Consider the following 22,909-nt stretch of genomic DNA (forward strand, 5'->3'; position numbering starts at 1 on the left):
TCCCAGGGATTCTTCTCCCTAACAAACAACCTTTTAAGGAACATTCATGGGATTTCAGACAAATAGTCAAAAGTTAGCAAAATGTGACTCCAATGATGAACATGAGAATTTCATTTTTCCCAGGCAGTCAGAGTGATACTTCTGGGGTACCTCCCTGAAAAAGAGGGGGACCCAATGTCCCATCAGTGCTTCCCCCTCCCCTGGGTCCTCCTATGATCCCAGAGAGACAGAATGACTTGGATACTTTAAATAGAGAAAGATTTGGAGAAATATTTCTTAACCTCTCCAGCCAAACAGAACCAATTCAAGAGAAAACTCCCCCATGTATCCAGGTGTTTCTCCATTCAGGCCCCAAACATAATAACTTAACACTCAATCACATCAGGAAGAACAATCAGATATCTCCCCTTCACATCTTACTGAAGAGGTAGGGGCACTTTGGCTCAAGTTCCTGAATATCTGCCCTAAATGCTATATTTTAAAGTCTTTAATTCTCTTTACTCCTTTTTCCCACACAACTTCCAGTTGCCCCTTTCTCTAATTATTATCAAGCATGTCTCTGTCGTTGCACTTATTTTAATTGTTATTTCCATGGCTATTTCCCCCACTTGAAGGTGAGCTCCTTAAAGGTAAGAACCGTTTCTTTCTTTTACTTTTTTTTTTTTTTTAAGAGACAGGGTCTCACTCTGCTACCTAGGCTGGAGTGCAGTGGCACAATCTTGACTCACTGCAGCCTTGACCTGCCAGGCTCAAGTGATCTTCGTGCCTGAGCCTCTTGAATAATTGGGACTACAGGTATGAGCCACCATGCCTGGCTAATTTTTGTATTTTTTGTAGAGACAGGGTTTCACCATGTTGACCAGGCTGGCCTGGAACTCCTGAGCTCAAGTTATCCACCCACCTTGGCATCCCGAAGTGCTGGGATTACAGGTGTGAGCCACTGCACCCGAGGGAACTTTATTCATAACCCCATGCCTAGCACATTATCAAGTATATAGCAGATACAAAATAAAACATTTGCTGAATAAACAGACAAATGGAAACTTAACACCATGTCATTTGAATACCATAATACACCTGTGAAGTAGGTAGAGTCGTTTATTAGCCTGAAACCCTTCCTACAGCCAAGGACATTGAGGCCAGGAAGGTTGTGGCTTGCCCAAGGACACACAACCCACTGTATTCTTTCTGTCACACCACACTCCTTTTTTCCCACACTTCTTAAATTTATAAGAAAGTTGCTCTGTTTTCCCTTCCCCAACCTTACCTGAAATTTCTTCTATGCTATTTGCACGCATATCCAGGAGGACTGTTCCATTAATAAGGCAGCTCCTTAGCTCAAACAGGCTGTGCAATGAAAGGGTTGCCACATAAGGCTTGCTCCAGCGTTCTCCCCCATCTTCAACATCTTCTTCAAACTTCAGCCACCTGAAAGCATTACAAATAACTAGATGCCAAAGATAGAAAATGAGGAATTTTTAAGAGAGAATCTTCGATGTGAGCCACAGAGGAAGATATCTGGATAGTCATACTGAACATTGTAAAATCTAATCTATATGTTCAGGGTACATTGGTAAGTGAAAAAAGCAGGTAATAGAACACTGCAAGATTGAATATAGTTTAATTCCATTCTTATTTAAAGAAAATTCTAAAAGTCAAATACATACATGTATAAGACACCAAATATTATATTCCTCATTAACCCTGCAGTTGTGGAATTACAGATAATTTTTTTCTTCTTTTTGCTTATCTTTATTCTTAAACTTTCTATAATGAGCATGCATTACCTGTACAATTAAAAAAATAGATTTAATCTATATCATTTGGACACATTGACAAATCACATTAATAAAATGATATTTTTCTTTTTATCATTGTCCTGTGTGACCTTTAGAAGTTTGCCAAGATGGAATAACAAAAGACTAATTGCCTTTTCACTTGGTACCAGGTCAATTGGCCTGTTTGAATCTCTCAGCCCATATCATTCACAATACAGCAGGCATCCAGCAAGAGCTGTTTCAGTGAGAGCTGAAGCCACGCTTTGCTAATTACCCATCTCGCTCCTTCCCCAAGGCTCAGGCATCATCTGTAAGGTTCATGGTCAGTTCCTAGAGGAGCCTAGACATGTCCTTGGTTATCCTGAGGGCTCTTCTGGGATTTGAGTCTCAGAGAAGCATAATTATTCTACAACCACTTCAGGAAGCCTACAGTCAGGCTGGATATAATCCCAAGGGTCTCTAGATAGCTTGAATTGTCCCACAGGAAGTCTCAAAAACTCTGTGACTGCTGGTGAATTTGAACCCTGTGGTTCACCTGCAGAAGAAGTCTGGACCTATGCTATGTCTGCTAAACTAGGTCCCCACCAAGGTGGCCCTATCTACATCTTCTAAGCCAGACCTATAATAATACCAAGATAGCCCATAAACTTACTCTGAGCCCCAAACAAATGAGAGGGGACCCCCCAACAAATGAGAGGGGACCCCCCTGAATATCCCATGTTATTTCACCAATCCCATGCTCCGGGTCAACTGGCATAGGCAACACCAAAGACATCATAAAGATGCCAACACCAAAATTCTCCACAGGAGACACTGGAATGTCAGTCCCCATGTCAGTCACAGCTTCTCCCAAGAAGAAATAAGGCGGGCAGGCCTGTCACTTGCTGAAGGGTACACATTTGCCTACCCAAGCAGATCTTGATGCAGGCCATTTTAGGGCCTCACCTGGCTGTTTCCTTCCACTCAGCATCTTCTCCCTCTTTCATACAGATCTCATCCAGCTCTGTAAAGAGCTCATGAGGCACATGCTCTTCATCTTCCTCGGTGCCAAGAATGAATTGAACACGCTGAGATGGTGTGTCTAGGAAATCAACCAAAGAGAAAGGTCTGCTCTAGCCTCACACTTAGAACAGAAATAGCATTCTTCCTTACCTAACAACTTTAGGAATATATATAGACAACCACGAATGCAGAAGAAAAAGATTTCTTTATTCTCAGAGAAAAAGCTACTCTGTAGAAGTAGTTTCATGGGAGGAAAAATTTATGAATGAAGACCACTTGAAGAAAACCCACAAGAAACTGGAAAACTGATGAATTTGATCAAAAAGATTGGCTAATTCTCTAGCAAGGGGTTTTACCTATTATGGTATTGATTTTAGGGGGTCAGAACTGTGAAGTTTTCTTTTTTTTTTTACATTTGCTTTCAGTTTTTAGGTTTTTAGTTTTATAGTAGCCACCTTATTAAAATGATTTTCATTCCCATATTGTTCTTTTCTTCTGAAAATAGATATAAACTCATACTCACACACACACACTTATTCCATAATTTTCTTACACCTAAAGTTTGTCTTTAGACTAATATATATTTAACTCTATGTGAATCAAAAAGTCTGTGTGTTTGCAGGCAGACAGGCCACATGTTCAAACAAAAATATATAACAATTTTGAAAAAATATTAAGAGTTTAGAAATGAATTTTATTCATACTCACATATAATTTGTATTATGACCATAAAAATAACCCTATAGTAAATAACAATTTAATTGTATATTTTAAAATTTAAAAACAGTGGCCGGGTGCGGTGGCTCACACCTGCAATCCCAGCACCTTGGGAGGTCAAGGCAGGCGGATCACGAGGTCAGGATATCGAGACCGGATCACAAGGTCAGGAGATCGAGATCGTCCAGGCTAACACAGTGAAACCCGGTCTCTACCAAAAATACAAAAAATTAGCCCGGCGTGGTGGCGGGCGCCTGTAGTCCCAGCCGCCCAGAACTGTGAAGTTTTCACGAAAATATTTTTGACTTTTAGAGGCATTTCTTCTTAGAAGCAAGCTTTGGAAATCCTACAAAAAGGCTCAAGAATCAAGACCAGCTGCTAATGTCAGTCACATGTCCCCTCAGCCTCCCCATTCCTCTGGGCCATGGACACCCGCCCTGTCTCCCAAGGCTCTTACCGTGGGCCAGGGCTTCCAGGCCTTCCTCCCCCTGGCTGGCTCCTTTGCCCCGCCCTCGTCTCCGGTGCTTCTGGCCATGAGTGCGGTGATGCCGATGGCTCTGCCGGCCAAGCGGCATCCGAACTCCCACATATAGAGTTCTGTGACCTGGAAAGAAGCAGAAGGTCTGTGGAGAGAACTCCTTTAGTTTTAAAAAACAAACAAAAAAAAGCCTAGCATAGTTAAGAGAAAAAAATATCACAGTTCTTTGGTCTGGTCACAGCTCTGGAACAACAAAACTTCAACGACTTCCAGGAGTAAAGATATAGAGATTTTGGAGTTGAAGGTCTCTTCCTTTGTCCTGCACATGCCTGCAAACTTCACAGGAATCTTATGAAGACTGAAAGAAATAATGTGATTTCCAAACTGTAAAGGCTGATTCAGATGTTATTGTTATGACAATGACAATGACAATTTGACTGAGTGATTTTTTTAAAAGGCAATACAGTTGCTCTATGACAAGTGTGGCAGGTCTTGGCAGGGAGGCAGTTTAGAAAAGTCGTTAAGAGCACAGGTAAGGCTCAAATCAGCCCACCTGGGTCCAAAACTCAATTCCATCATTCACTTGCCATGTGACCTTGAACAATTTATCTAATCTCTCTGTGACTCATCTTTAAGAAGAAATATTAAAAGCTTAGTATTTAAACTCAGAGTTTTCATTAGCAGTAAATAAGGTTATGCATGCAAAATGCTTAACACAATGCCTGGAATAAATTGTAGCAGCCTAGATGTATTCATCCTAGGATCAGCTTCCATTATTTTATTTTCTACATTGTAGCGTACACAATCTAGAACGGTACTAAAAGAGACTAGTTATAAGTCATGAGGAGGGTGAGGCTAAGGTTAAAAAAAGACATTAAATACTGTACAAAGAGAGGGGAACATGAGAAAATAAGTGACCCAATAGTGTTCCCTCCCTAGTTCCTCTGCTCCTATTTCTTCTTTTTCTTCTTGAGACAGTATCTCACTCTGTCACCCAGGCTAGAGGGCAGTAGCCTGGTCATATCTTACTGTAGCCTTGAACTCCTGGGCTCAAGCAATCCTCCCACCTCAGTCTCCCAAGTAGCTAGGAATACATGTGTGCACCACCACACCCAGCTAATTTTTCAATTTTTTGTAGAGACGGGGTCTCGCCACGTTGCCCAAGCTGATTGCCCCAAGCAATCCTACTGTCTCCACCTCGAAAGCACTGGGTTTACAAGCATGAGTCACCACATCTGGCCTCATTCCTTCTATAAGCCTGCTTTTGTTTTGATCCAGATTTCCAGATCTCTGTCACCTCTACCTGGCTTTCCCTTGCCTTCCTGCCAAACCTGGAGCCCAGAATTTGGGGCTGCTGATGCTCCCATGCCCAATGCACCATGCCTTGGTCTTCTCCCATTTCTGCCTGGTTACTGCTGCTCAGCACTCTAGATCTCAGACCCATTCCCCACATCTTCCACCAAAGGAGCTGTTCTAATCCTTAGCCACTGTCTTCAAATCCACAACCTTATCCACATTCCTTCCTGCTGAGAGCAGGTGACATTGCATCAGTTTTTTTTTTTTCCTTTCTTTTTTAGATAGGGTCTCACTCTGTTGCCCAGGCTGGAGTGTGGTGTTAACAATCACCACTCATGGTAGCCTTGAATTCCCAAGTTCAAGTGATCCTCCCATGTAGCTGGGACCACAGGCGTGTACCACCACGCCCAGCTAATTTTTTTGATTTTTAGTAGAGACAAGTCCTGCCATGTTTCCCAGGCTTGTTTCAAACTCCTGAGCTCAAGCGATTCTCCTGCCTTGGCCTCCCAAAGTACTGGGATTACAGGTGTGAATCACTGCACCCAGCCCTCACTTCAGTTTTTCCTGAGAAGAGATGGAAGTTCTTCTCTTCCTCAGTCTGGCTTGCTCTCCTCTGCCAAGCTGGGTATGTTAATGAGTATGACTCTATCCCATTGCCTCCCACCCCTCTGGTGTCCTGTTGCTTCTGTTATCCTCAGTCTCTCCTTTCCATCCATCCCTGCCATAGGTTTCTCCTGACTTCTTAAAAAGAAACCTTCCCAAGCAGTGCTACCCACCCAAGCTTCTGCTGTTTCCTCTTTCCTTCTTTATCAAACCACTTCCAAAAACAGTCACAACCTAACTCCCTTTCCTCACCATTTCCTTGTTCCACAGCCTCTGCATATGGCTTCTGACCCCAGTCTCTGCTGAAGATTCCCTCGTTAGGGACACCACATCACTCATTCACCAAATCTCTATCATCTTACATCTCTCTCAGCTTAGTTCAAAAGACTTTCTTGAGAGCCCACCACGTTGCAGGCAGTATCCAAACCACTTGGGTGCTCTGGGCTCCCTGAGCTCCAGTGCCACTGCCCTCCCCTGGTTCACTTGCACTACTCTGACTGTGCTGCTCCATCCCCCAACAAGCCACCAAAGGAAAGCTCCTCAAGTTTCTGTCCTTGGCCCTTTTCTTCTCTCTTTTTAGTGCTAAACACTCTTCTGTTTTCAAAGTTCACTTCTACAAATGACCTTCAAATCTCTATCTACAATGATTGAACATGTCACAAAGCAAACTCGCCATCCTCCATCTCAAATCGGTCTTATACTCATTCCATGTTTCTGTTCATGGCCTTGTCATTCTCTCAATTTCCTAGGCTTGAAACCGAGCATTACCTTAGATTTTCAACTCCATTCCCTTTCTCCCTCACCGTACTTTCTATAGATTAGGGCCATCGAAACTCCCACTTTAACAAAGCAGGGGCCCCTTCCTGTCTCTCACATTAAATTAACCCTGCAAACAAATCCTCCTAGTTACAGTTCTGATCATGGCTCACCATATGAATTCAGGACCTTCATGCTCAGTACTCAATCTCCTTTTTAATCTTTTCTTCTTTTAATACCAATTATACATTCAGTGGGAAAATAAAATGAAAGACCTCTCAAGAACTGAATAACGAGTTCAAGAGAAATAAAAAGTGGAAATCCCAGCCGGGCGTGGTGGCTCACACCTGTAATCCCAGCACTTTGGGAGGCCAAGGCAGGCGGATCACAAGGTCAGGAGATCAAGACAATCCTGGGTAACATGGTGAAACCCCGTCTCCACTAAAAAAAATACAAAAAATTAGCTGGGCATGGTGGTGGGTGCCTGTAGTCCCAGCTACTTAGAAGGCTGAGGCAGGAGAATGGCATGAACCTGGGCGGCGGAGGTTGCAGTGAGCAGAGATCACGCCACTGCACTCCAGCCTGGGTGACAGAGCGAGACTCTGACTCAAAAAAAAAAAAAAAAAAAAAAGTGGAAATCCCACATGCTCACAGAGAATCAACATTCTGGGGGGAAAATATCTAGAGATGTATAACTGCCATGTACCTCAGCAACCAAATGGCCTGGTTTTGACTGCATCTCCTCTTCATGGCCTTGACTGCTGTACCCACCATCACCTCATACTCTTTTCTCTACCAGAATCAAACTGCCATTCCACAAATGTGCCAGTGCTTTCTGGACACTGGCTTGGCTCACTTATTCAAGATGCACTGCAGATGCATCTTCCTTCTTGGTATTTTTTCTGATTTCCCCCATCAGATGTGCTGCCTCATTCCTTTAAATTCCCAGTGCCAGGCCAGGCACAGTGGCTCAAACCTGTAATCCCAACACTTTGGGAGGCCAAGGCAGGAAGACTGTTTAAGGCCAGGAGTTTGAGACCAGCCTGGGCAACTTAGTGAGACCTCATCTCCACAAAAGGTGTAAAAAAAAAAAATTAGACAGGTGTGGTGGTGTGCACCTATAGTCCTAGCTATTTGGAAGGCTGAAGTGGTAGGATTGCCTGAGCCCAGGAGTTCAAAGCTGCATGAGCTTATGAGCTATGATCATTACCACTGCACTCCAGCCTGGGTGACAGAATGAGACCCTATCTCTAGATAGATAGATAGATAGATAGATAGATAGATAGATAGATAGATAGATAGATAGACAGACAGACAGGCAGGCAGGCAGATTCCCAGCACCCTTGGTTAGTGCTGTTCTCATGTACTTATTTTTCTATTTTGCGCTAAAGTTAAGCAGCTATCTCTCTTATTCTGCACTCTTCTCTTGCAATCCCTTGGTGTCCCAAGTTAGACGTTTCTCTCAGAATGCCTACATAATCAAGCACAGTGTTTCACACGTGGTCATTGTTCCATAAATGTTCAGCAAATAAAATATCTCCTAAGTACCTCCCTGAAGAGCATAAGCCCTTAGGACCTCCTCAGGAGTACATAATCTGACCTAAGAGGGCCTCTGACTCTGACCTGAAAGGGGCCACAAAAAGAACATGTAAACAAAGTGAATGTGTTTAGGACAAATAAAGTACTCACCAGGGCATGGGGAGGTTGATAAAGTCCTAACTGACCTGAGAACGGAGAGCTTCATCAGGAAGACTTCCCCGAGAAGGAGACTGGATGGGAAGAGTTGCCAACTCTTTATCTTCTTCTTTTCCCAGCAATGGGGTTTCCTAAGGCTGCACTCAACTTCCTTGATAGTGCCCTCCACTTCCAAGTCAGGTTAAAGTGCCTTGGGTGCCATTCTAACACCTTTCTCTATTTGTCTCTCCTTTTATTTGCCCTCTCTGTTTTCCAAATTCCAAAGTGATAAAGCAAAATAAAAAACAAACAGTAAGGATTAGAGGATAAGATGATCAGAGATCTGCTAGAATGTTAAGAGGCAGGAGGATAAAATGTTTAGTATCTGGTGGAATCGCACTTCTTACCCTCCTGTCTCGGGAGAGTTCTCTGTTGCCTCGTGTATATCTCAGGTCATTTTTAACAGGCAGATCTCTGAACATAATGTAGTCATCTTGCAACTTCATAGAAACAGAAATATAGAGCCAGAGGAGGTCATCTGCTAAGATGTGGGATTCCAGACCCTGACATTATCAGTATAAACTATAAAAAGCATATAGCGTGAAAATACTAAATTGAATACCATCTTAATAAAATACAATTTGTTAACTCATTATGTTCCATTATAGTATGTTAATGAAATCCCTGTAGCACACTACTGAGACCAACCCAGGTGGCATTAGCAGCAGACTAGAGTCAAGTAATTGTGCCAGATCCCGTCCCAAGGGCTGGGGATACAATAGTGAACAGAACAAAGTCTTCAGGACACATATTCTGGTTGGGGGGGTCAGAAATGAAAACAAAAATATATCATTTAAATATTGATTATTACTATGAACCAAATAAGGTAAAATGCTAGCGTGTCTAGGGTAAGGGGTAGGATGGAGAAGGGAGACTTTAAGATGATTAGAGGGGACATCTGAGTGATAAGAAGGAGAGGCCATGAGAAGACCTGGGAGAAGAGTATTCCAAGAAGGGGGAAGATCGAGTGCACAGGTCCTAAGGTGGGAATGTGCAGAGCTGGTTCTGGGGCAAAAGGATGGCCAGTAGGGCCAGGGCAGGGTAGAAAAGGGAAGGAAAGGAGATGTACAAGGACAGAAAAACCGGCAGGGGCAGGTCATGAAGAATCTATGTGCTGTAAAAAGCATAATTCGATCCTGAACAACCACTTCTGGCCAGGCACAGCGGCCCACACCTGTAATCTCAATACTCTGGGAGGCTAAGGAAGGAGGATCACTTGCATTCAGTAGTTTGAAACCAGCCTGAGCAACACAGCAAGACTCCACCTCTATAAAAAATAAAAAATTAGCCAGGCATGGTGGTGCATGCCTGTAGTCCCAGCTATTGGGAGGCTGAGGTGGGAGGTCACTTGAGCCCAGGAGGTGGAGGCTGTGGTGAGCCATGATCGCACCACTGCACTCAGTCTGGGCGACAGAGTGAGACCCTGCCTCAAAACAAAACAAAACAAAATTTAAAACTAAACAACCACTTTGGCCTCTAAAATGATGACCTGGTGTTGTAAAATCTAGTACAGCTAGATAGAGCTGGACTTAGGTTAAGAACAGCCTCAGTGAGAGGTGACTTTCAGTTCTTCAATACAGCCATCCCAACCATGGGTTTCCTCTTCCCTATAAACCCCACAAAGGATTACTAGCCAGGCTAGAACCTCTACTTCTCCTTGCTCCTTGAGCCCATTCCAAATACTTCCACTGGGCTCATGCTGGTATACTGCTAGTATTATTTAATTTTAAAGGAGAAATTGAGGAGGCAGTGATTGGATATTAGAAACTGCATTATTAGATTTCATGTTATTGGTTTAAATTACTCACTGTCACTATTAAAGTAAAACAAGGAGGCCAGACCAAATGACTTCCCAGGCTTGTCCAGATGATGGCTAGTCCAGGTTCTAATGTTCGAGTCCTATGAAAGTTTCAGGCTAGGTTATTCTTCAGAAAAGACACGATGGTTCAATTGTTCTCACTGTCCTGACTTATTACTGCAGAAAGGGACTACAGAAGGGGCTTAGTAAATGTTTGCTGAGTGAATAATATATGGTTTTGCTTGGTATCTAAATTCCCACTATGTAGGTTTGAGGCATAATGGGGAAGACATCCTATAGATGCCTTGAATGGTTCTGTAGGAAGTAAGGTAAAGCTTACTTTAGTACAATCAATTATCACAAACATTAGCCAATCGCAATGCCTGTCTTTTGAAAATATCAGAGAGACAGGCAGAAATGAAATCAAGTTCGGCAGGGGGTCAGAGCTAAGAAGGACCAAGCGGCTGTCAGAAAATCAGGCATCAGTTTCTAGTCTGGGAGTTCTAAAGCAAGGATTTGGATTTTCTGAGAAAAATTGGCAGAAAAGATGACAAACAGACACTAGGAAATGAATATAGCACCAATAAAATCCAGTCCATCTAACTGGATTCTGGCCATCCAGTGACTTCATTAAACTAATTCTGTGGTCACTTTGTTGGCCATTCAACCGCTCTTTGCCCCCGTCTTCTACCTACCAACTTGCCCAAATCCCATTTTTTTCCCATCTAACTCGTCATTCTTTTTTCCAAAAAAGGTCAAACCTAGTCTTTTGGAACTATCTGTGTGCAAATAAAGTATTCTAATTTAGTAAAAATTATGGGAAAGATGTAATTTTAGTCTATAGTTTAAAAAATAAGTACATATACACATGCAGAGAGCAATCTTTAGTGAACTGGCAATGAATCATGTGAAGCAGGACAGGAACCATAGGTTTGACGTACCCTGCAGATGGAGATTGGGCCTACTAAGGTACAATGCAGTACATGCACACTGTTTACCCAGCACTCACACAGAGCTCATTAGCACATACAACAGGGTGCTCGGCTCCTCTGGGCTTACAGGTTAACTCAAAGTCAATAACTGCAGAGGTGAATCTCACATGTCGAGCAGATGTAAGCCTTTTTAGAAGTTATAAATATGACCAAATGGCACTTACCTCTGTTAAAAACGTATTAGAAGGCCTTAAACTCACTCCAGAGTTCATTAATCTAGTAGTTAATCAGGAATAATGATCTGCCAGGAAAAAATGGAAAAAGCCATCCCTCTAACTAAAGCAACTGCCTCTTGTTCCTCTGGGACTGGGAAAGTCCACTGAAGCACATCATGGACTATTGTTCTTCTTGAGTTCATCTTTGGAACGTGTTCTGATGTTTGCTTTTGACTCTTCTCACACATTAAAAAAAAGCAACATAATGGCTTAATGCAACTTCTCTTACTGATAGAATTAATTTATGCAAAAGACCCACACTTACAAAGTTTCTAACAATGTACACAGACTAAATCTCAGAAATAGTTCTTAAAATGGGGTAAGGATAGCCAGGCATGGTGGCACGTGCCTGTAGCCCCAGCTACTTGGGAGGCTGGGGTGGGAGGATCACTTGAGCCCAGGAGGTCAAGGCTACAGTGGGCTAAGACTGGGTCACTGCACTCCAGCTTGTGTAACAGAGCAAGAATGCCTCAAAAAACAATCAAACAAAAACAAAAAACTCATATTCTTGGACTAGAGGTTGTTGTTTAATATAAATAAATAAAATGTGGTAAGGCAATGATTTATAGTTTATGTCATGTGGGCAGAAGTTATGACATAAAGGGGAAAGAAGACCTGGAGATTTTTTTTGCAGCCACAGAACCTGATATCATGGCATGCATATTGAATCTGAACACAATTTGCTTCTGTGTTCCATCAAAATGGTACTCGTTTTATTCTATGCCTTCAAGAGATAACACTACCCTGAGTACAGCCTCATTGAGTCCTAGGGCTGCCCTTCAGAGTGAGTCTGAGTGGAACCCACAGCACAGCCAACCCTACAGCAAATCCCAACTCTCTCTTCTCTTCTCCAGAGCTGGTCTAGAACCACATCAGGCCTGAGATCTGGTTCTAGTTTGTCCACCATTTGCGTGTAATGCTTTTTTTTTTTAAGTGTTAACATAAATAAGATTCTAGTTTTCAAAAAAGTCTATGTACAAAGGACCATCTCCCAACACACTATGCACTAGTAAGGCTGTCATCACAGACAGCATTCTTTTTTAGCAAAGTAGAACATGCATAAAGAACAGATGATGTCATCTGGAGAAGCTGCTCCCACCGCCAATTACTCAGCTGATCTCCGTGGACGGAACCAGTTATTAAGATTTAAGAGAGCTTGCCCAGGTTTCTTATTCTACTCCCAAGTAGACAAGAGTGTTCATAAATGGTTACCTCCTTGCTGAGGGCAAAGGTCCAGTGGTGCTTGCTATAGAACAACTAAACTGACAGCAACATGCCCCCAGGATGCAATGAGAGGGTAGAGAGACCACATGATTATCAGAACAGAAGAAGAGGTAAGAGCAACATACAAAAATTTTATTTGATGGAGCAAGATATTGAGGTTGGGTGGTTAATGACAGTTACTGTCCTCCCTTGCAGGCTGTGTGGCAGAATGAAAAGAGCAGGATTCTCTCCCCAGCCTCACCTGCAATTAGGCTCGATGACCTTGAGCAGTTTCCTCATGTGTAAAATAGGGATAATGATACCTACCTGCCTGGGGTGCTATGAAGATGGAAAGGACAACTTGTATAAGGTGCCTAATCTAATGCCTAACACACAAGGGGCATTCTACAAATGTTAGCCTTCCATTCCACACCCTTTCCTTCTCCCACTCCCTCCCAACTGCTGCAACTCACATGTTCTCTTCTTCCATCTGGTCAAAATAACTTGGAAAACTTCACCTTGGTATACCCAAACACCACTGACCTCCACAGAGCCACCCACGTCAGTTCTCATGGTAACAGACCCAGAGGCTGAGTCAGCCTCTACAGCTTCCGTTCTCCCCATCAAAAGGACAAGTTTTCTCTGGAGGTTGTACAACTTTGATGAAAAAACTGTCACGGGAACAGGCAGTACAGAGAGAACATTTCACATGCTGTCTCAGGCATCAGAAAGTTGCTGTATCATAGCCTTCAACATTGCAGGGGATGCTGCAGAGATTTCACAAAGGCTTTTGAGCCAAATGTGGCTTCTCATTAAAGCTATATTGGATACCGGACATGAGCCTTCCTCTAATGAAACTGAGCATCAACACTAATTAGAAAACCATGGCCAGGTGTGGGTCCAACTCCTAACACACCAACTAGTCCCCAGGGGAAGAAGGAAAGCAGGACACCACATAACGGTCATGTGGGGAGCTGGGGGTGAGGTGCAGAGAAAGGAAGAGCTGAAATAAGGTAAACTGGACAGAGTGGGTCATCCAAAATGCCTCTTCTTTCCTTTCCACTTCAGCTGGGCTTTTATATAACTTTGATGTTATGAACTCAAGAGTATGTCACAGGTGTGTTCCTGTTTTCCCTCTTGTTTAGATGAAACCACCAGGCAGAAATGGGTATAAATAGAATAGAAACAGTAAATATTGGAAATGGGGTAAAAATAGGGTTTTATAGCCAAAATGAGTTTTTAAAACTATTTGTATTTTATTTTCTCTTTAAGTTTTGTATTCATTTGTATTTCCAGGCAGTTGTCAAGAATCAACGCACTGAACTGAGTACATCACATTCTCAAAGAACAGGTTATTTGTTAATATTTATATTGGACTTCACAGTGTTCAAAGCACTATCTCCCATGTAGGCAATTAGATCCTAATGATATCCCTGTAAGGTAGGACAAGTATTAGTATCCCCACTTTTATTTACCAGATGAGGAAAGTGAGGCTAAAGGAAATCAAGTGATTTTCCCCAAGGTCTGACAGCTAGTGAGAGAGTTAGGACACAGAGCCAGGTCTTCCCACACCAGGCTGCCCCTCACCAATTTCCCTGATCACACAGCATGGCAGTTCTTACCTTCCAGCTCTTCTTTTTCATAGTGAATGTTGAGAATTGTACTGGTCCCACCCTGATCCACCACAGCTTCTTCATCTGGTCTCTGTTTAAACACAAATAGGTAGTCACAGTAATACACATACCTCGTTCAAATATACAAACCTTGTGTATGCCAGATCCTTCTGAGATACTTACAGGGGAAACACAATTGTTTACATGTATTTTTACATGTGAACTTCACAATACCTTTTAGATGCAAATATGGTAGCCATTCTCTTTCTCATTTTATAAATGAGCAGACTGACACTCAGAGAACATTAAGTAATGATGGCCCAGGGTCACAAATGTCATTAAAGGCGGAGCTAGGACTGAGCCTAGGTCTTTAAAAAAAAAAAACCAGAGAGAGAATGGGTCACCCAGGCTATATTGCAGTGATACAATCATAGCTCACTGCAGCCTTGAACTCCTGGGCTCAAGCAATTCTCCTACCTCAGCCTCCAGAGCAGCTGGGATTACTAGGACGTGTCATAAGCCCAGGTCTTGTGGCTGTAAATCTCATGCCTTTTCCACCTCCCCACTCCATCTATACCTCTGTATAACATTTTGGCATTTTGCAAGTGCTGTGAAGCAAGTTGTCCCATTTGGTGTAGATTGGTCTCCTTGGCCTCTTTGCAGCATTTGGGCCTGTTTACCACACGCTGTCCTTGAAATTTTCCATCCTGCTCCTCTTATCAGGCCTCCTCTGTCTCATCCTTAGTCTTTTTCTTCCTCTAACCATAATTTCCAAGAAAGAGCTCTCCACTCTTTGTTTTCCTCACTTGAGACTTACAATTTAAACTGCAGTCTGAAACTGTGGTTCAGTAATCGATAAGCCACTAGGATGCCACACCTCAAGAACCATGTGTCTAAAACCCAACTAACTTTCCTTCCAAAACTAACACCCTGTGCTCATTTGTTTATTCCTACCAATGGCACCATCATTTATTAGCCCACAGGTGAAATTTCAAAGTTAATTATTCATCTATTCCACATGTATGAGTGCCTACCATATGCCTTCAGGTAGCTAGTTCCCTTTTCTTACCAAGTCTTTCTTCCTTCGCAATTTCTCTAAAAAATTAATTTTCATCTCTCATCCACTCTTCCCTACATGCTCCAACCCTTTAAATCATATTAGGCATTTCTTTCTTTTTTTTTTTAGTTCTGGAACCACACCCACCTTCTTTACTTAGTGCTGCTGTCTCTTCCTGGAACTACCATTCTCTCCCTGCCACTCCCACCACCCGCCCCGACCTTTGATGATGATCAAAGAGATCATCATCTCTTTGATCTCAGCCTCAACACACTTACTTGGAAGCCTTTCCTGATTATCCACCCCGACTTCCAAACTAAGCTAGGTCCCCCATTTATATACCCTCATAGCACACTGCAATTCTCTTAGTAATAAAATGTCTTGGCCAGGCATGGTGGCTCACACCTGTAATCCCAACACTTCGGGAGGCCAAGGCAGGTGGATCACCTGAGGTCAGGAGTTCAAGACTGGCCTGACCAACATGGTGAAACCCCATCTCTACTAAAAATAAAAAAATTATCTGGGTGTGGTGGTGCGTGCCTGTAGTGCCAGCTACTCAGGAGGCTGAGGCAGGAGAATCACTTGAACCTGGGAGGCAGAGGTTGCAGTGAGCTGAGATCACACCATTGTACTCCAGCATGGGCAACAGAGCGAGACTCTGTCTCAAAAAAAAAATAAAAAAAGTCTCCTCTGTTCCTTGAAGAAGGGACTATGTCCATCTTCCTCACCACTGTATCCTAGCACCCAGCACAGACTTTTCACATAATAGTGCTCTATAAATCTTTGTTAAAAGAATACACAATTCTCAAAAGACAAACAAATAGTCAACAAATATATGAAAAAATGCTCGACATCACTAATCATCAGGGAAGTGCAAATCGAAACCAAAATGAGGTATCATCTCACTCCAGTTAGGATGGCTATTATCAAAAAGACAAAATATAACAAATGCTGGCAAGGATATGAAGAAGAAAGAACCCTTATACACTGTTGGTGGGAATATAAACTAGTACAGCCACTGTGGAGAACAGTGGAGGTTCCTCAGAAAACTACAAACAGAACTACCATATAATCCAGTAATCTCACTACTGGGCATTTATCCAAAGGAAAGGAAATCACTATATTAAAGACACATCTGCATCCCCATGTTTATCGCAGCACTATTCATAATAGCCAAGATATGGAATCATCCTAGGTGTCCAACAACAGATGAATGGATAAAGAAAATGTGGCATATATACACAGCAGAATACTATTCAGCCATAAAAAGTATGAAATCTTGTCATTTGTGGCAATATGGATGGAACTGAAGGACATTATGTTAAGTGAAATAAGCCAGGAACAGAAAGTTAAACACTGCATGTTCTCACTCATATGTGGAAGCTAAAAAAAGTTGATCTCATAGAAGTAGGAAGTATAAGAGAGAATATTAGAGGCTGGGAAGGCAAGGGGGAGAAGTGTAGGGAGAGATTTGCTAAAGGATAAAAAATTACAACTACATAGGAAGAATAAGTTCTAGTGTTCTATACTATAGTAGGATGACTATAATATAGAGTTTCAAACAGCTAGAAGGAAGATATTGAGTAATCTCAACACAAAGAAATAATAAATGTTTTAAATGATAGATATGCTAATTACTCTGATCTGATCACTATACATTACACGTATTGAAACATCACTATGCACCCCAATGAATATGTACAACATTACTTAAATATTACTTGTCAATTTAAAATAAAAATTAAACGTTTTAAAAGAATGAATATAATGGCACCTATCCTATCAATACCCTGAATCACAAGACCCTGAATTATTTCAAAAAAACTCTTAGCTGATTTCCCTGGCAATCTATTTCCCTTCTCAAACCTGCAACTCCAGCCAAGCTGACTGATCCCGAGAGCACTGTGCACATTCCCACCTTTATGTCTTTGCTCATATTGTCAGGTCATCTAGTCATCTAACATGCCATTTCCCCAAACTCTCCAGCAGATTAAATCCCCACCTCTCCTGTATTAGTCCATTTGCATTGCTATAATGGAATACCTGAGACTGGGTAATTTATTAAGAAAATAGGTTTATCTTGGCTCACAGTTCTGCAGGCTGTACAGGAAGTGTGGTGCTAGCATCTGCTTCTGGTGAGAGAGTCAGGAAGCTCACAATCATGGCAGAAGGCAAAAGGGAAGCTGGTGTATAATATGGCAAGACAGGGGGCAAGAGAGAGGGGAGGGCCCAGACTCTTTTAAACAACCAGATCTTGGGTGAACTCAGAGCAAGAACTCACTCATTACTGTGAGGATGGCACCAAGACATTCATGAGGCATCTGCCTCCATGACCCAAACATCTCCCACCAGACCCCATCTCCAACATTGGGGATTACATTTCAACATATTTGGTGGGGACAAATAGCCAAACAATATCACCTTCCTTCTGGATCCTGCTCAAGTTTCCAGCTTACTGTTCCAAAGTTACTATTTTGTAGTTATCATCTATGCTCCCAAATAAGACAACTCTGAACATAAGGCAATCCATTTTCCCAATGGGAAGATTCAAATAAAGTTTTTGAGGCCAACAGGAATAAACAAACTTTTAGGGAAGTAAATAAAATTGTCTAATATCTACTTAGGATTTTTATGTATTAAATTAGCTTTATAGACATTTAAAATTATATATTATTACTACCATGGAAAAATCTCCAAAATATAATATTAAGTTTAAAAAGCAAGATGGAGAAAACCATATAATTTGCTACCTTTTATCTAACAAATGGTGTTGGAACATAAGTGTTTGCTTACATTTTAAAACAAATAGGACGACCGCAGTGGCTCACGCCTATAATCCCAGCACTTTGGGAGCCCAAGGCAGGTGGATCACTGGAGGTCAGGAGTTCGAGACCAGCCTGGCCAACATGGTGAAACCCCATCTCTACTAAAAATACAAAAATTAGCCAGGTGTGGTGGTGCACGCCTATAATCCCAGCTATTTGGGAGGCTGAGGCAGGAGAATCACTTGAACCTAGGAGGCAGAGATTGCAGTGAGCCAAGATTACGCCATTGCACTCCAGCCTGGACGACAGAGTGAGACTCCATCTCAAGTAACTAACTAAATAAATAAATAAATAACAAATAAAAGAAGAAAAGGTCACAAAAGATTTTTTTAAATAGTTACCTAGAGAGGAGGGAGGGAATAAGATGGAAGAGACAAAGATAGAAGCTAGACTTTTTTGAATATGCCTTATTTTGTAAATAATTTACATAATGTAAAATTAAAAATTTTAAAGTAATTCCCCAAAATCAAAAACAAAATGAAAACAAAGGTCAAATTGATGGTATAAATTCCAAGAGAAATTATTCTAAGTAACATTAAAACATAATAAACTGACTGAACATCCTCAGTGGCATATACTCTAAGGACAAAGAAGAATTTTAAAAGATCTGAAACTGCTTTTTGGTTATCCTATTGTTGGTTGTAGGGTTGGTGTTGGTATTCTGAGGCTTGTTGTGTGTTGTGAGATAAAACAAATGAGTAGCTATGTGAACTTATTCTGTCACTCCCAGTGCGGCTGAGGACTGGGATTCTCGGCAAGAGAGAAAGGAGATACAGTTTTAAGACAAAAGGTAAATAAGAGCCATGCAGTCCTAAATTTGAATTGGAAGTATATCAACAATAATATACAATGCGTTTTTATTTTTAATGTTTTTAAATTTACAAATTTATATTTTCTAGCTCTGCCCACTCAAAGCCTTAGAAAAAATGATCAATCAGTAGCAATGAGTATAATTAGTACCTACATTATAGTCTCTTAAAATACCATTGTGTAATAAAAGGAATCAGATCTCCCTGGAGAAATGGCTGGTCATAGGTCCCAGCCAGGAAATGTACAAGGTAAGTCTAAAACATCTTATTATGTTAGATAGTAAGGAAGCACTCGAAGACAACTAGGATTGTGTCCAAAGGACTCAGGAGCCAATTTAAAGAGGTCTCTTGCCAAAAAATAGGACAATTTGAGCATCAGTAGGGTAATGCCTACAACAGATTGACCATGTCAACATGTTAAGATTGATGAGTTCACTTCACAAGGTCACTTTTATTTTATTTGTTTATTTATTTATTTTTAAAATAGAGAGGTGGCGGACTTGGGGGGGGTGGCCTCACTATGTTGCCCAGGCTGGTCTCGAACTCCTAAGCTCAAATGATCCTCCCTCCTCAGCCTCCCAAAGTGCTAGGATTACAGGCGCGAGCCACCACGCCTGGCTTCACAAGGTCACTTTTAAAATTAACTAATTGGTCACATTTGGAGGATAACACTAATAAACCAACTCATTACTTTGAAAACTGGCAAATAATTTATCTGGGCTTTCCTAGATAAATTATACCATAGAGTGGTACCACAGAGTAGATGAGAAAAGCTTCTCATTATGGGAGAGACTAAATGAAAAGGGAATCATGGAACAAAATCATTTTGCAATCCCTAATGGATTGCACTGATTTTCAACAGCCACTAACATCACAAAGGAGAGACAATCAGACATTGTATGCCTCCTAATGGGAGACCATATCACCACCCATGAGGTAATCTTACCAAATAAATTGTCCCTGAATCTGATAAAGCCTCTAAATCCAAATACCAATTTACTGAAAGTACAATAAAACAGAGTTCCTTGAAAAACAACACCATGGGAATACAATCAGCAAAATCCAGATTCTGTCCCCTCAAAAGTTCTAGGAGGATAGGTACTGGGTCTTATATTCATCAATATCTACCCAGCACCCAGTACAAAGTCCAGTACATGGTAAGTATCCCATACATTTCAATGAATGTTTATTAGTTTTATAAACTCTTTGATAATTGATCAGATGTTTTCTCATAAAACTATATAAATAAATAATTAGATATATGAATAATTATTCATGTTGGCTCCCCTACTGGTTTTTAATATACAGAGGACAGGAATCAATTAATTATAATACTTGGTACTGTCTTCAGACACCTGACACAGCAGAGAACACAGTGGGAATCTAGAGGAACAGAGGGAGGGAGGGTAGGAGAGATGATTGATTTCTTTAAAATTGTAACTGCAAAATATAAAGAGCAAGGTCAACCATCTGAAAAATTCAGGTTGAAAAACTTTCTTGCTGTTTGTTAGTTTCCTTAATTTAGATTGGTTAACCACAGCCTAAATTCACTGAATAATTGTTCATCCATTTTCTTTGTCTTGCCAAAGAAAACAGAGCCACTGTCAATACCCATTAGCAAAAGCATTTGAAAGGTCAGGCTTGAATGTGAATGTGTGGACTTTGTTTGAATCCTGATTCAAATAAAACAAGTATTTTTAAAAAAACTACAAGGTACTCACATAAATGTAAACAACTAAATGCAAATTTGATTATATTAGGAAACTATTTTTTCAGTATAATAATCTTGTGTGTTATGGCAGTTATGTCGTTGTTTTAAAAGAGTCTTTAATCTTTAGGGCTACACACTGAAATTTTTACTCATGAAATAATATGTCTGAGATTTGGAGAATAGATGAACATAGATGAAACAAGATTGTGTGGCCAGGCTCTGCAACTCATGCCTATAACCCCAGAGCTTTGGAAGGCTGAGGTGGGAGGATCGTTTGAGGCTGGGAGTTTGAGACCAGCCTGGGCAACATAGCGAAACCTCGTCCCTACAACAAATTCAAAAATTAGCTGGGTGTGGTGGTATGGGCTTGTAGTCCCAGCTACTCTGGAGGCTCAGGTGGAAGAATTGCTCGAGCCCAGGAGTTGGAGGCTCTAATGAGCCATGTTTGTACACTGAACTCCAGCATGGCCAACAGAGAAAGACCCTGTCTCAAAAACAAAAACAAAAACAAAAACAAAAAACAGATGGTGCGTTCATTGTTGACGCCAAGTCATGGGTACATGATGATTCACTATGCAAAATCTCTCTACTTTGCTATATGCTTGAAATGTTCCATAAATTTCAGGCACATACAAAGTTTGTTTGAAATCATTAAAAATGAAAAGAAAGGAACATCAGGTCTCTTTGGCCTGTGCTTGCTGCAGATTCCTCACCAATTGGCTATTATTTCCTCTGATAGTATCATTTATTTATGGCAAAAAAGATCTCTCAATTGTGGTCCATAGATTTCTAGGGTGCTTGTAAATGGGCTTCAGAGGATCTGTGGGAATATGTGTGAATGTGCACTTTTCTTGGGAGAGGGTCCATAACTTTCATCAGATTCTCTCACAGGGGCTTGTGACTCAGAAAAGATTAGAATCATGAGAAACACATTATATAAGCTTAAGAAAAAGGAAAGGAGGGAAGGAAGAAAGGAAAGAAAAAGCCCTATTTCTGAGTATCCTCTTTTCTGAACTTCCTCTTAGTTCACTGATAATGACCCACTACGTAAATGTGAGTTGACTTGAGTGCCTACCTCAAGGACTAGATAGATAAAAAGAACTAAGAGGGTTAAATACACATTAAAATGCTGAAATTGCAAGGCAAGCCTTGAGAAAGAAAGCATTGTTATGAGCCTTGAAAAATGAATGAATTATAACTGAGTAGCAGACCAGATTCTCACTTACAGTAAATGGAAATTAAAAGGCACGGGCAGAGCTCAGTCTTACATAATGGCCCAGCTCCTGGAAGCAGCCACAGAGGCTACAGGGAACAGGGAAGGCGGGGAGCAGAGCCCACCTCAAGCTCTCTCTCTTAACACACTTCCCCTGAGGCTCCTCTCTGGACCCGCGTGGTGGTGGACCTGCCCAAATGAATCCCACCTCCTTTCCTGCAGTAGGTGTCAGACTTTTTACCTCAAAGAACCCTTTCATCTTTTTCAGTGTTTTCAGAGAGTACATACATTAACATTCTACTTCACTCCCACCACTATCCCTGCCAAGACCCCCCCCAAAAAAGTCAAGTGTTTATTGAGTTCTAATACATTCAACCATTTAAAAATCAATAAATATAGAGATGATTTCCAGAGTTTTTTTGTTTGTTTGTTTGTTTTGAGACAGAGTCTCGCTCTGTCACCAGGCTGGAGTGCAGAGGCGCCATCTCAGCTCATCGCAACCTCCGTCTCCTGGGTTCAAACAATTGTCCTGCTTCAGCCTGCCAAGTAGCTGGGACTACAAGCACGCGCCACCACGCCCAGCTAATTTTTGTATTTTTAGTAGAGACTGGGTTTCGCCATGTTCGCTAGGATGGTCTCTATCTCCTGACCTTGTGATCCACCCACCTCGGCCTCCCTAAGTGCTGGGATTACAGGTGTGAGCCACCACACCCAGCCATTTCCAGGGTTTCTTTTTTTTTTTTTTTTTGAGGTGGAGTCTCGCTCTGTCGCCCAGGCTGGAGTGCAGTGGCGTGATCTTGGCTCACGACAAGCTCTGCCTCCCAGGTTCATGCCATTCTCCTGCCTCAGCCTCCCGAGTAGCTGGGACTACAGGCGCCCGCCACCACGCCCGGCTAATTTTTTTTTGTATTTTTAGTAGAGATGGGGTTTCACCTTGTTAGCCAGGATGGTCTCGATCTCCTGACCTTGTGATCCTCCCGCCTCGGCCTCCCAAAGTGCTGGGATTACAGGCGTGAGCCACCGCGCCTGGCCCATTTCCAAGGTTTCTAATCAGCAAACCAGGGTAATACACTTATATACCTCACATTGTGTTTTACATATGTTGCCTC

General features: G+C 41.7%; 1 protein-coding gene across 3 annotated transcripts in view; it reads right to left on the bottom strand.

Moving 5' to 3' along the window:
* Positions 1-22,909, bottom strand: part of SLC4A8 (solute carrier family 4 member 8) — a 90,606-nt gene that overhangs the window by 60,482 nt on the left and 7,215 nt on the right. For 2 of the 3 annotated variants that reach the window (XM_019039069.4, XM_055357186.2), the window contains exons 2-5: positions 14,195-14,276; positions 3,955-4,101; positions 2,724-2,859; positions 1,268-1,428 (exon numbers count right to left, since the gene is read on the bottom strand). In XM_019039069.4, the coding sequence (XP_018894614.2) occupies positions 1,268-1,428; positions 2,724-2,859; positions 3,955-4,101; positions 14,195-14,276 (526 nt within the window). Of the gene's footprint in view, positions 1-1,267; positions 1,429-2,723; positions 2,860-3,954; positions 4,121-14,194; positions 14,277-22,909 lie in introns of those variants that run through there. The other variant, XM_055357187.1, reaches the window with a different exon arrangement.

The sequence above is a fragment of the Gorilla gorilla genome, chromosome 10 (genome assembly GCF_029281585.2).
Source record: "Gorilla gorilla gorilla isolate KB3781 chromosome 10, NHGRI_mGorGor1-v2.1_pri, whole genome shotgun sequence".
Classification (NCBI taxonomy): Eukaryota; Metazoa; Chordata; class Mammalia; order Primates; family Hominidae; genus Gorilla; species Gorilla gorilla.